Consider the following 15680-nt stretch of genomic DNA (forward strand, 5'->3'; position numbering starts at 1 on the left):
ATCAGTGGAGTTATCTATCTATCTATCTATCTATCTATCTATCTATCTATCTATCTATCTATCTATCTATCCTATCTATCTATCTATCTATCTATCTATCTATCTATCTATCTATCTATCTATCTATCTATCTATCTATCTATCTATCTATCTATCTATCTATCTATCTATCTATCTATCTATCTATCTATCTATCTATCTATCTATCTATCTATCTATCTATCTATCTATCTATCTATCTATCTATCTGTCTGTCTTTCTGTATATCCATCCATCCATCCATCCATCTCTTCTATTCTTTCAAATCAGATCCAATTGTATTTAATCATTTATTAATTTTTAATTTAAGGCGGTTTGTTCTAGGGAAATCAGGGAGATTGGAAATCTAAAAAGTATTGTCTGTAAAAAAACAAAACAAAAAAAAAACATTTATTTTTGTTAATAATCTTGATTTACATTGACCAATTATTCATAAATTGTGCAAGCTGAATGCCATTTTTTGCTGAACTTTGCTGGAATTTTATATTTATTATTTTAAGTTTGTATAGAGAATGACAGCTTTGCTTTTCAAAAGTACAGTGAAAATCACATGTATTTACTTGCAAATGCATCATAAATGGAAAAGATTAGGTGTAAGAATTGATACGAATGAGATAAATTGGCGTGGATGGATGATGGATGGATAGTGTTTCTGATATCGCTGCAGCTGTGGAAGAGCAGTTCAAGGTTCATTCAGGCGGGTAAACTGGACTTATATTCCCGTCCTTGAGCCAGTGAGTCTCATGCTGTCTTTAGTCATGTCACAATATTTATGAGTTGAGTACACATGAACCACCTCACAATCACAATTACTAGTGAGAAACCCAGAACGTCAGTTAACCATTTCATATTTAATATGCAAACTTCTAAGGCCTCTAAATGATCAACATGTTTAAACCCGTGCTGAAAAACTGTTCTACACAATCTACTACTAGCCTTCTGTCTTCTGATTGATAGTTAATATGCTTCTATAGTGAAGGAATGCAGTCCTCTTTAAAGCAAACCAAACAGGGCATTTTGGGAAGTAGTCTGAATAGAGTTCACTTTAAAATCAAAAATGATTCTAGTCTTTTCCTGGCTTTAGAGGCTGGTTCACACAGAACATGATTTGCATGCTACGGTGCGGCTTTTCTATTGTTTTTCTATGTAAACATGCAATAGATGTGACTCGCATCTTTTGCGGTGTCTAGCAGTTGACTAGGGTGACCAAACGTGCCATTTTCCCAGGACATGTCTGGCCAGGATTTCTATATTGCCTAAAATATCCAGGTTTTGGCTTTGGTTTCCTGTTTTCATACTTAATGAAGGTAATGATCATTTGACCAATAACATGTAGACATTGTATGTAATCAACCAGTCGAGTTGTGTGAGAAGGTGGGATCTTCAGAGAATGGTCAAAGCGGTGCAAATACGTGTACATATTGGTGTTTGAAGCAGCAATGAGCAAACCGACCGGTGTATGACATCAAAGTACCGTGAGAGCGATTCAAAAGCACAAGAAGCCGTCTGCTCTCTAGAGCTCTCACGGTACTTTGTCATATAACAATTGGTCTGTGCAACGCAAACAAAGCCAAAACTTGGATATTTTAGGCAATATAGAAATCCTGGCCAGGACGTGTCCTGGGAAAATGGCATGTTTGGCCACCCTAGCAGCTGACTACGAGTTCAGTTTTATTACAACTTTAAGTCTGTGGTGTGACTTATTTATGATGTGCTGTGTTATTATAATATATTGTGATATTATTTTACTTATCCTCAGGCCATAAGGTCAGTTTCTTCATGGGAACAAATTTGGAAAAATGTAGCATTGCTTCTCTTGGATGCTCTGCAGTGAATGGGTGCCGTCAGAATGAGAGTCCATACATCTGATAAAAACATCACAATAATTCACAAGTAATCCATACCACTCCCGTCCATCAGTTAATGTCTTGTAATGTGATAAGATGATTGTTTGTAAGAAACAAATCCACGTTTTAACTTCAAACCATTGTTTCCAGCTAAAATGCATAATCAATAATATTGCTTCCTTCAGTGAAAAAGTCATCTTGTCTGAATCAGGAGAGAAATATGCACAGATCAAGCACCATTCACATTAAGCGAAAACAGTCAAAAACAGTTCCAAACAAATATATTGAGGATTTTGATGTGAGAGGACAACAGGGGATGGACTTTTTCACTTTTTTTTTTTTCACGTATTTTCTCCAGAAGTTAAATACATTCTATTTACAGATTTGTTTCTTACAAATGTGCAGCTTTTCACTTCACATTACATTAATTGACGGACTGGAGTGGTGTGGATTATTGTGATGTTTTTATCAGCTGTTTGGACTCTCATTCTTGACGGCACCCATTCACTGCAGAGCATCCATTGGTGAGCAAGTGATGTGATGCTACATTTCTCCAAATCTGTTCCCATAAAAAAAAAAAAAAAAAAAAAAAAAAAAAAAATTCTCGAATGGCCTGAGGGGAGTAAATTCAAATGTTCATTTTTGGGTGAACTGTTTTCCCTTTTAATGGGTCTGAGTTTCTTTTCAAAGACCCAGCACATTTATCCAGCGTATTTGAATATCACATTTCCCCTTGTAGTGCATTGTACCGGCCACTCTTGAACTTTACCATCCATTACTCATTTACCTTTAAGGACTGTTTGTGTTTACTCTGATAAGGGAGCTGTAAGAATCCTGCTTGTTTTATTACCTTGTGACTTTAGCAGGTTAGGTCTGGTGAATGCTTGTCAGGGAGATTTATAGAGCCGGTCCTCGCGAGGGGTTTTCTTCCTCCTCTCTGTCTTTTTTGTGGCTTGTAGGTCTCTCTTACTGATTAAACAGTGGATCGTTTACCTCATTTGGAGATGATGTCACTGCGGGAGACTGTGATTGGCTGAAAGGCTTGCTAACCCCGGCCCTGCTGGGGAGCACTGACCTCCTTTTCCTCTCTGAAAGAGGACTGGCGTGTCCTCCCTACCAATCTGCCTTTCACACACACTCTCTCAACCCCCATCTAGAGCTCTTCCCATATACCTTACAGGGTCATTCCTGCTCCGCAGACCCTTTTAACTCTGCAACTTTGTAGAAATTGATATGCTTGTCTTGTAATTTAAGGACATATTATGACATATTATATTATTAAGCTGATTTGTGTAATTTGATCAAACAGGGTGGAGTGTAAACACATCAGATCTATTGATAAGGCTTATTGATGTCTGTGCTGTTGTTTTCCCACCAGAATGATGTCACTTTCTTGAGGATGATGTCATTTTGGAACTGGCGTTTGTTATTTAAAATGATTTTTATGAGAGATTGACAGAATGGAAATTGAGGACACAGGAAAACCCTATAAATTGATTATCAATTAACACAATATTCCACGCCCCCCCCCCCATACACTTCTGTCATTATTCATTCGCCCTCATGTCTACCCAAACCTTGTTTGTTACTTTTTGTCAAGCAGATCTCTTCATGCAGCATTGAATGTAACTCCACAAAGAAGCATGTGGCTTGTGCACTTTATTACAAATATTCCGAAGTCACGTGACAAAAAGTCAAATCTCATAGTCCTCTTTGTTGTGATACATGCATTTGTAAAATTATTTTGTAAAATCCAAACTTATCTTAACTAAGAGCTAACAAAAGCTATTATAAAAAATTTAGGTAACTGAAATAAAGCTGAAATAAAAATATAAATAGATTAACTTGAAATATAATTGGAAAAAAATAAAAAAAGAAATTGACTTTATATTGCACCAAAATTACTACAAGTAAAACTAAAACATAAAAATAAAGCTAAATAGAAAAAAAAACTAATAAACATGACAAAAGCACATAGCAAAATTAATAAAACTAAAATTCAATGAAAACTTAACATAAAAATTTTAACTAATTCAGAATAGGAAAACATACTATTAGACTAGTATATAAATAATACTAAAATAACATTTCACAACAAAATATGATTTTGTATCATTATTGAAATAAGTTTTGAGAGCTACAGCAACAGAATTATTGTTTAAAAAAAATGTTAAAAACTGCTAGTAAAAAGTTTTCAGTAATCGAAATGAAGCTAAAATAAAATAGAAATATTACATGGGAAAATTTTAAACTTGAAAAGAACTTAAACTGAAACAAGCGTAAGCTGAAGTACTAAAATTGCTAAAAGAGAAACCTGAAAAATACAAATAAATTAAAGCTAAATAGAAATGTTAAAAACAATAACTAATAAAAATGACAAAAGTACAACAAAACTGCTAAAAAAATAAATTAAAGCTAAATAGAAAAATCAAAAAACAACATTAAACGTGACAAAAGCACATAAATAACTTAAACTAAAATTAAAATATAATGGAAATATGTAAATGAAAGCTAACTCAGACTATTACAAAATACTATAATGTATATAAATAATATTAAAATAAGACTACAGCAAAGAGGGGGAAATTTCTTCAACAGCACACAGGTGTAGGTAAATAATGACAGAACTTCATTTTATTTGCACTACACCTGTAATATTGTGATTAAACTGAACAAACGAACATGAACATGACATGAAAATCCACCTCATATCAGAAGTGTCACTCACTTTCTCTCTCCCTCTCGCCCTCCACCCTTCAGCCCGGGTTGACCCGTCGGGTCTGGCGTTTAACCAGCGCTTTTCTAATTGCTTGCTGGGATTTATGCGAAGGGCAGGGGCCTGTCAAGACTGTGTGAATAGGTAGGTGGGGCAAACCCTCCACTCCCTCCCCCTCCGGTGTGTGCGCGCGGGGGGGCAGACGAGCAGGACTCACCCCCGCCGGATAAACAGTGGCAGGTGATTGGACAGAACCATGGTGACATGCAGCAGCGGAGGCTGCACTGAGCCGCTCTCTCTAATTACCTCATTTGAGCTCGTCTGCAGACAGAGAGACAGAGAGAGAGGAAGCTCGCTGCTCCCCGGCAGATACTTGCGTTTATGTTTTATGTTCACTCAACTCTTGAGAAATGCTGTGCACTCAGGCCTACATAAGCTGCCGAGCTTGTCTCAAATCACAGCCCTGCCTGCCGCCCAGCACAGGGGTAAGTTGCTCTGAAACAGCAATTTATGTGTGCTTTTCTTGTATGTGTGCGTGTGAAATAGATGCGATCTGTTGGAGGGCTGCTCTGCTTCTCTGTGGGATCATTTGAGAGCGATTTCGAGCAGATAAATGAAACAGCCTTAAAACAAGGTTTCGGAGATGAAATTGAGTTCTCCAGCCTGTAGGGTTTCTGCATATGAAGTGTAGCAGGGAAGTAAAGCACTGATGAAAGGGAACATTCATGACTTTTTCTGCAGAACAGGCTGTATGCACTTTGAATGAGCGGGTTGTTGCATACTGTATATAGGACATAGTGAAATTTAGCTCTCGTGGGACGGTAAAGGAGTGTCACTGTATCTGATAAAATGGCAGTGTGACAAATAAACGCACATGTAAAAATGTGGTTGTGTTCGAAATAGCATAGTAGCTTTCTGCTCTTACTATTGCTGCAGTATGTAGTGTGTATACTGTGCATATGTGCTAGATATGCTAAAATGTTCAGTATACAACAGAGCTTTTATGGGGTAATGTATCCCACAATACAGTGTGCATGATTTGACCTTCTGTTTTCGGTATGATTAATGAACCTTGCGTAATATCAGCATTTTTAAAGAACTCTTTCCTGCTAAAACTTAACCTGTTTTACACTAATTGAATAAAAAAATAAAATAAAATAAGGATGGGTGGCATTCGCTTAATTTGAAATGCAAATTGATAAGCTCATGTAATCTATCTATCTATCTATCTATCTATCTATCTATCTATCTATCTATCTATCTATCTATCTATCTATCTATCTATCTATCTATCTATCTATCTATCCATCCATCCATCCATCCATCCATCCATCCATCTATCTTACAGTTCAAAAGTTTGGGGTCAGTAAGTTTTTATTTTTTAAAGAAATTCATAGTTTTATTCAGCAAGGACGCATTTAATTAATCAGAAGTGACAGTAAAGTCATTTATAATGTAACAAAACATTTGTATTTGAAATAAATACTTTTGAACTTTTTATTCATCAAAGAATCCTGAATCATCAGTTTCCACAAAAATATGAAAAAGTATTTTTAACATTGATAAAGATCAGCACATTAAAATGATTTCTGAAGGACACTGTGACACTGAAGACTGGTCTAATGATTCTGAAAAATCAGTATTGCATTACAGAAATAAATTACATTTTAAAATATATTCAAATAGAAAACATTTACTTGAAATTGTAAAATCTTTTCACAATATTACTGATTTTAATGTATTTTTTGTGCAGCCTTGGTAATCAGAAGGGACATCTTTTCAAAAAATGTAGAAAATCTTAACCCCAAATCTTGAATGGTAATTTGTTTTTTTAGATAGTAAGCTGTAAGTTAGTATTCAGTTTTGACTGGTTTCATTTATTTTCTACTGTGTTGCAGGTAATCAAAGTGTACAGTGAAGACAACACCAGCCGTGCGGTGGAGGTGCCCAGTGACATCACTGCCCGGGACATATGCCAGCTGTTCATCCTGAAGAACCACTGCATTGATGACCACAGCTGGACCCTGTTTGAGCAGATCCCACATCTGAGTATCGGTAAGCTTCTCAACAAGTAAAAACTGCAACTAAAAAAATGCAACAAATGGATAAACTGAATATTTCTGGTACATTGTCACCAATTATAATGCAGGCAAACATAAAGTTCACTTTAAAAAAAATCATCTTTTAATTTAAACTGGAGGATGCACATTCTATCTATCCATCCACCCACCCACACACACACACACACACACACTGATTCGCCCTAACTTGATGCACTGATAAGAGTTCATGAGCACAGTAGTGATGTCTGATTCATAGATTACTTGTTCTTTTGAGTTCAATCTTTTCAGTGAATCAGTTGATCCAGCTCAAAAAGCCGGTCTGAATGATTCATTCATGAGTCAATTAGTCTCTTAGCTCCAGCTAGATCAGAACTGATTCAGGTGCATTATTTAAACACAGGCTTTGCACGCAGGTTTCCAGGGCCGGTTTCCGTCTGCTCACATTCTAGCACGGTGTTCCTCGTCCCGGGGTTAAAGACGCCGCCTGCATTATTTATCTTCTCGGGAACCTGTCTCATTGCAGGAGTTTCAGTGCTTGTGCGAATGCTTGGCAGGACCTCCATGCAGAACAGGCCAAACTGGGATCTTGAAACATGTTATTCCCTGCTGAGTGAAACCACAGAGTTGTTGATTATTTAATAATGTTTTTTACATTTTAATATTGAAGTGATGTATTTTCATGCACTTTTTATTGGGTAATAACTTACTAGAGATGCTGTCTTTGAGTGTACTGTGTTCAATTTGAATGTGGGATCCTACTTTGATATACTGTACATACAGAAACAGAATTGATGTTGTTTAATGATCAACAAAGAAATAACAACAGAGGAAACTGAATGCCATGCGGAGCTAGAATTTGTTGAGAGAGGATAACTTGCACATACTAAACAGGTTTTATTACATTCAACTTTAAACTTTTACTGTAAACAATGATATTATCAACAAGTTGATATGTTCAAATGTTTTTCCATTACTTTAACTGATCAAACTTCAACTTGATTTTTAAGTTGGTCTAATATGATTTAAGTTTAAATTACTTGCAGAGTCATTTTTATTGTGCTTAAAAGTTTATGGCAGCTTAATTTGTTGTTTGACTAAAATGACTTAAATCAGATCTGATATCTCTGATTTCTGACTATATACTTCCATTGTGCTCGGTAAATGATGTATCGGAAACAGAATTGCTACATTTAGCTGTTCTCAAGTTTTCAACAAAAAATAACAATATTTACGGAGTAAAAATTCTGCCACACAGTGCTGAAATTTGATCAGAGAGGATCATTTACTGTGATTTACACATCTGTCTATGCTAACACTTGCTACATATTTGGTAGGTTTTATTTTTTAAATAATTTTTATTTTATGTATATATAATATATTATATATATATATATATATATATATATATATATATATATATACATATATATATATATATATTTATTTATTTATTTATTTATTTATTTATTTATTTATTTTTTTGTTCTTATATAAAGCTGGAATTTTGACTCTTGGATACTTTTTATTGCTTAATTTGTTGTTTGACTAAAATGACACCAAATTATTGTCTTTTAAGCCTTTACACTCTAAACATAATTAAATACATAAATATTGAGATATGCTGAATGTCATCAAAAGGCTGAAAATTTTGATGTAAAGCTCCAGGTGAAACCAAGAATTGAAGAGAAACAGCATGGAGATGACGTATAGCTCATTTGGTCAAAGCCCATGCAAACAGCATTGTTGCAGTATCGCAGTGAAGATCTGTCCGTTCACTGTAGTAACGCTGTGGGAATTAATTAGTATGACATAACAGCATTCTAACTCTTCCAGATGGCTGCTTCTAAACAGATGCTTTCCATTCAGTCATTAAACATGCATTTAGGGTTGCAGGAGCTGAATAATATTTAATGATAAAGTGGAATAACAAGCTCCCCCACACATCACTCTCATTACTGTTGAAGGTTGCTCATTATCAAGCCATAATTTTTGAAAAGAGTGTTAATAATTAATCTGTCAAGCCCATGGTGCAGTGGGATGGTAAAACAAACGAGGGCAGTAAAATCTCATATTATTAATTCAACAAAGTATTGGGACTCTAGATTCTGATTGGATAAGTCATGTTTAAATCTATAAAATGCAGATAAACACACACCTGTAACTGCATAATAAAGGATTTCTATTGTAATATATTTAAAAATGTCATTTATTCCTTTGATTCAAAGCTGAATTTTCTGCAGTCTTCAGTGTCACGTGATCCTTCAGAAATCATTCTCAATCATAACATTTCTTATTATCAGTGTCGAAAACAGTTGTGCTGCTTACTGATACTTTTTTTTCAGGATTCTTTGATGAATAGAAAGTTCAAAAGAACGGCATTGATTTAAAATAGACATTCAAATGAATATACTTTTGTAACATTAAAAAATGCATTTACTGTTACTTTTGATCAGTTTAATGCATCCTGTTTTTGTCGTCATAATCTTTTATCAAAATCTAATAATTCACTTTTCTTAAGTTACAAAGTCCCAGCCTACATTTTTTCTTGTTAAATATCCACTTTTAATTGCATTATGTTAGTAAATAGGTTACACATTTTACTTTATGTTCTTTAATGCACATATTGTGCTTTAGTGCATGGTTCATAAATTCATAAGCATGTACTAAACTAACTCTTGTTTGTGATTTCCAGAGCGAACCATAGAAGACCATGAGTCGGTTATTGAGGTTCAGTCCGGCTGGGGAATGGACTCACACTGCTGTCTGTACTTCAGGAAGAATTATGCCAAATACGAGTTCTTCAAGAAGCCTCTTGTAAGTGTGTGTGCGTGTGTGTGTGTGTGTGTGTATCAGGACACATGCAGCCCTGCTAATGTATAATTGATTTGCTGAGGTTTAGCCAAACGTCCAGGGTTACCTATTCAAGGTCATTAACGATTGAAACAGAGACACATAATAGGGCTCTTTAATTTGTACTGGTTAAGAATTGAAGGTAATGTCTAAATAATCAAGTACAGATCACTAACTCCTGTGATTTTAAAGGTCGCGGATCCTAATACCAGATTTAACAAAGGTGCTTTGAGTGGTTTCTTTTATAGTATCTGTAAAATGCTCCTAATACCTGACAGATTTCATTGAAATGGGTGTCAAATATGTGAAATCGCACGTCTCTATCAAAGAAAAAGACAGTAAACAATAAAAATGATATGAAATTTACCTCGAAGTGTTGGAGATTGTATTTATACAGTATGTGGGTCATTGCAGGACTTTTTCCCAGAGCACATGGTGTCTATATCCAGTGAAACCAATGGAATCATGAACCACTCACAGCTTATACAGGTGAGCATCTTCATCTTATTCTATTATCATTATTATTATTATTATTATTAAAGGCATACAGAGCCATTGTTTCTTCTGCTAGCTAGTTCTTTTGGACATTATACAGGCATATACACAATGTGGATATAGCATCCCACATACTGTAAACGAGAAACAAAAATTGTTAAAATGTTCAGTTCACAAGCATATGTGTCATATTATCAGGGTAGGTTATATTTCTCTCTCTAAAAAAACAAAAACAAACAAAAAAAAAAAACGTAAATAATTTAATAAATAAATAAATAAATAAAAATTTGGTTTTAAGAAAATGAGGACCATTAAGAATTTTGGCGTATTTCTTATTTTTATTTTTTTATTTTTTTTTTTTTACATTTATGCTTATATTTATATTAAAAACACTCAGTACCAAAATACATTTTACTTTATTGTAATTTGTATATATATTTTTGTATATAATTTGTATATATTTTTTTTTTTATAAAATAACACTATTTATTATTATTAATAATTTCTAATTGTTGCTTTAGTATCACTTTTTATTATTATTTTGATTTAAACATTTTTTTTTCAGTTTTCATTTAAGCCAATTTGTTGTTCGTTTTTATCATTATTATTATTATTATAATTTTTTACTATGTCTATGTAGTTTTTATTAATATTTTTTTCAGTTTTAGTTAATTTAGTACAAATGATTGCAGATGAGAAATGTTTGCTTGTCCACTTGCTGAAATATAATGTTTATTTTTTCATATTTTATTTCAGTTAAAGTTTATTTTATTTCTAGTACCAATTTTTTTTTTAATTGTTTAACTGTAATAACCTTGATCGATAGATAAATTCAGGTTGTATTAATAATAATAATTATTAAATTAAATGAATAATTAAAGGTAATACATTATTATTATTATTATTATTAATATTGTTATTATTATTATTGATAGTTCTCATTGTAGTTCTCACTGTAATTGATTGAGAATATTTTTTGTTTAGGTTTAATTTTATTTTTTGTAAGTTTGAGCGTGTCGTATCTGATGTTTCTCCCGCAGACCTTTCTCAGCTCCACTTGCTGAAATATAATGTTTATTTTTTTATATTTTATTTCAGTTAAAGTTTATTTTATTTCTAGTACCATTTTTTTTTAATTGTTTAACTGTAATAAACAACACCAATAAATAAAAAAATTCAGGTTGTATTAATAATAATAATAATAATTAAATTAATTGAATAATTAAAGGTAATACATTATTATTATTATTATTATTATTATTAGTTCTCATTGTAGTTCTCACTGTAATTGATTGAGAATATTTTTGTTTAGGTTTAATTTTATTTTTTGTAATTTTGAGTGTCGTATCTGATGTTTCTCCTGCAGACCTTTCTCAGCTCCAGCTCTTGTCCTGAGATTCACGGGTTCCTTCACGCCAAAGAGCACGGCAGGAAGTCGTGGAAGAAGTTCTACTTTGTGTTGAGAAGATCGGGACTCTACTTCTCCAACAAGGGCACATCAAAGGTGGGTGGAGATGGGTCACGTTCTGCTCACGGTTACTCACTAAAACTCTCCACCTCTGATCTCAGTGCCACAGAGTCTGCAGGGATTAGCTTTAATCGTTCACAAAACCACTTGCTCTGACTATTAGAACCCCTTAAAGGTGAGCGGCGTGTCTGAAATGAGTCTTGAGTTGCGAGATTATGCTGAATATCACGGGTTCATTCAGGTGCTGAGGTTCTGACTCTTATCTGATGCAGCCTCGTTACTAGATGAGATAGTGAGATCTAACAGTGCAGCTTTATGAGGCTTAACTCAGTAAAACTGGTCGAGCCGGATTTTGTGTAACACTCCTGGTATGCCAAGAGTTTAACCCTTCAAAGTCACACAACAGGTGAGCTGTGTACTCGCGCACTAGTGTGCCAGCCTGCTCTTTTGCTTTCCTTTTTTTTTTTGTATTTACCACAATAGAGCTTTTGTTCAGCTCGCTCTCCACTTCATGATATAACTCTCATAAAACACTTTTCATACTCTCATTACTATATTTATTGTGTCCACAAACACTGGGCATACTGTATATGCATCAAAGGAGAATTCTGTGAGATTTTTTTTTCACCACATTTAAGCATTTTTGGATTGAAAAGCGTGGCATCTTTGCTTTGTCTTTCTTAGGCAAGTGTCATAGCTGGCGTTTTATGTATCTTAAATGCACGTTTTCAAAATTTAAGTCATACTGGCTCATATTGATGTGGATACAGCATCACACAAAAATAAGAATAATAACAATAAAATGCTTTCTATTGTGTTTTCTGTTATAATTTATAATTATCTGATTTATCTAAATAAATAAGCTTTCCACTGATGTATGGTTTGTTAGGATCGGATAATATTTGTCCGAGATACAACTATTTGAAAATCTGGAATCTGAGGGTGCAAAAAAAATTTAAATATTGAGAAAATCACCTTTAAAGTTGTCCAAATGAAGTTCTTAGCAATGCATATTACTAATCAAAAATTAAGTTTTGATATATTTACAGTAGAAAATGTACAAAATATCTTCATGGAAAATCGATAATTTTGACCCATACAATGTATTTTTGGCTATTGCTACAAATTTACCTGTGCTTCCTAAAGACTGATTTTGTGCTCCAGGTTAAAAAATCTAATTATTATTAATAATAATATTAATAATATTATGAATATTAATATTAATATTCTTGATTATTTTATTAAGGTTTTAATATTAATAAAATGTTAATATTAATAATTAAATGAATAGTATACAATAATATTTCTACCCTAAAATAAGGATTTTTTTTCTATTGTATTTTCTATTATAATTGATATATCATTTGAATTTTTTAAATAAAATGATATTATTAATAATAATCGTAAATGCTCACAATTTTTTTTCATTGCTAAGTTTGGCCAAAAAGCAGCTTGACATTTAATAAATTTTTTCACAAGTGCAATTTGATATTCTCTCAAGCGTTTCACTGACACTGTCATATTAACTTTAAAAATATACATATATATTAGAAACAAAACTGCTGGTCATGATGGAATTTTTTGTTTTTATAATTTTTTTTAAATTATTAAATGTATTTATTATACACAATTAAATAATAATTCACATCTGTATAATTCATATTTGTTTGTTTTTTTGTAATTATTAGAAATTTTAAAAGTAGCTTAAAAGTAGTTTAACATTTTTATTTATGTTCATTTGAAGAGAACCTTAATATAACAAACAGAAAGATTTTTAAGTGTGTATTTCATATGTAATGATATTAAAAATTAACATAAAACATAAATGTGCCAGTATTGAAGAAACACCTGAGTGATTTAATTTACCCAAGCATTCAGATTAGATTCTGCTCTTCATTTTTTATTTTTTTTTCGCTGGTTTTGGCCGTTATATTTTTGTGTCAAAGGTGAAAAGAGTTGTGCTAGTTTGTGAGTCAACACCTTTCTAGTCTGTCTATGTCAGTTTGGAAACGAGCCTGGCTTTGTGGGGAGTTTTTTCTTGCTTTTCTGTCTCTCTCTCTCTCTCTCTCTCTCTCTCTCTCTCTCTCTCTCTCTCTCTCTCTCTCTCTCTCTCTCTCTCTCCTTTTTCTTTTGGCTCGCCTCACTAACAGTGTTGCTGAGATAAAGCTCCTGCCGTTGCAACACGTTTCCATGCTATCTCTCGCCACGGATGTGTGTATTACAGCCTCGGTGTAACTGAAGCCAGCAGCCTTAGTCTCTCTTTGAGCTTGCAGCCTTGATTTAGACTTCAAACATGTAAAAAAGCAAAGAAATGTTCTTCAAATCCACTTAAGATACTTTTGTACTTTTGATAACCAGTTTGTAAGCATGTGAGAGCAGCAGAAGTGCAGCCAAAGTGAACCGGATTTCAACAAACAATTTTTTGATTCCCAGTCCCTCCTCAAGTCAAGTCTTTTGTCTCTAGGAGTCTGTGAACGCTCACACATTCTCTTCTCTATATCACATTACAAATTCCAGTCCTGACGGTCTGTCAGTTTAATGGTCCATTTAGCAATAAATAACAATGACACATATTTTGGGTGTGAATTCCTATTTTAATGTTGTATTCTTATTATTTTCTCTTTTCTAAAGGAACCCAGACACTTGCAGTTCATTGCAGAGTTCAGTGACAGTGATGTCTACACGTTATTATCTGGCAAAAAAGTTTACGGCGCCCCGACAGACTACGGCTTCTGTGTGAAGGTAATTCAATGCAGGGACTTTCAGCCACTTTCAGTCTTCAGATTGCAGAGTGTTTTGACTTTTTGCACAGACTTTATAATCAGTCTCACTGTAATACTTAATTATACAGGACTGCAGCAGTCGAGGTCAGTGTTACCAATGGTTTTATGATTTGATAAGTCTCATTATGCCTCAGATTTATTGTTTATTGTGGGTTATATAAAACTGCTACCCAACAACCTGTCTGTCTCCTTATTTTTCGTGAACTTTGTAATGTTTCTTTTGTGTTAAAACATTGATCTCTGCTCGGATGTGTGTGAGAGTGGGAATATTAGGAGAAATATATTGTAAAATCTTCAGGCTGAATCCATATCCATAATAGGGTCATAAAAATCTACATATATATATATATATATATATATATATTATAGATAGGAGAAGAGAGAGAGAGAGGAGAGAGAGAGAGAGAGAGAGAGAGAGAGACATATACACTGCCCATCCAAAAAAAAGTCTCAAGATTTTCATTGGGGTAAAGGTCTGACTCTGGACTCTGTGGTGGCCAATCCATGAGTGAAAATGATGTTGCATGATCACTGAACCACTCTTTCACAATCTGAGCCCGATGAATCCTGGCATTGTCATCTTGGAATATGCCCGTGCCATCAGGGAAAAAAAAATGAATTGATGGAATAACCTGGTCATTCAGTATATTCAGATAGTCAGCTGACCTCATTATTTGGGCACATAACATAATCATCCATGCAGTAATTATCCAAAGGGAGGATCTTAAATATTTGCTTAGTTAAATCCAGGTGGTGACTTTTTTTTTTTTTTTTTGGATGGGCAGTGTATAATAAAGGGGGGAAAAAGTAAAATAAGTGCACAATATCAGTCAGTATTGACAGAGATCTATGTGATGCATTTCTAAATCTGAGATTTAAAGGGAGTGTTTGTTCAAATCGATACATAAAAGGTCTGATAAAGATCTTTAAAGGAAAACTGAGCTTTAAAGTGTTGATGTCTCCTCATATCCAGGCAAGCAAGTTGAATGCTGCACGTGATCTAAAACTGCTCTGTGCGGATGATGAGCAAACCAGGACGTGTTGGGTTACAGCCATGCGCCTCTTCAAGGTGAGGACTGCCTCTCTCTCTGACTCTGCGTAAGGTTTGTCTCCATCGTATCTCTCAGTGACAGTGGTCCTGCTGAATCCTCAGCCTGCGGGTCTGTCTTAAAATGCAGTCCTGACACAAAAATTGCAACAACAAGGCAGCCAGAAGTCATTCATTTTCAATTAGATTTGACGATTTCTGCCGACATGAGTGGCAAAGTGATAGAATTATTTTTGTTCATACAATGCATATGCGATTCTAAGGTTTCTATACATTACATTGCAATGGACTGCTTAAAAGCACACACACACACACACACACACACACAAATGGAATATTTCAGTTCAGTCCTTGTGAAGCAGTTTATACAT

At 33.9% G+C, this 15680-nt stretch overlaps 1 protein-coding gene across 5 annotated transcripts in view; it reads left to right on the forward strand.

Annotated features, from left to right (window-relative positions):
- Positions 1–15680, forward strand: part of LOC109096950 (growth factor receptor-bound protein 14-like) — a 59697-nt gene that overhangs the window by 36916 nt on the left and 7101 nt on the right. For 4 of the 5 annotated variants that reach the window (XM_042731871.1, XM_042731872.1, XM_042731870.1 and 1 more), the window contains 6 exons: positions 6501–6657; positions 9358–9479; positions 9930–10004; positions 11377–11514; positions 14110–14220; positions 15235–15330. In XM_042731871.1, the coding sequence (XP_042587805.1) occupies positions 6501–6657; positions 9358–9479; positions 9930–10004; positions 11377–11514; positions 14110–14220; positions 15235–15330 (699 nt within the window). Of the gene's footprint in view, positions 1–4657; positions 5088–6500; positions 6658–9357; positions 9480–9929; positions 10005–11376; positions 11515–14109; positions 14221–15234; positions 15331–15680 lie in introns of those variants that run through there. The other variant, XM_042731873.1, reaches the window with a different exon arrangement.

This window comes from Cyprinus carpio, chromosome B9, assembly GCF_018340385.1.
Source record: "Cyprinus carpio isolate SPL01 chromosome B9, ASM1834038v1, whole genome shotgun sequence".
In the NCBI taxonomy this organism is placed as follows: domain Eukaryota; kingdom Metazoa; phylum Chordata; class Actinopteri; order Cypriniformes; family Cyprinidae; genus Cyprinus; species Cyprinus carpio.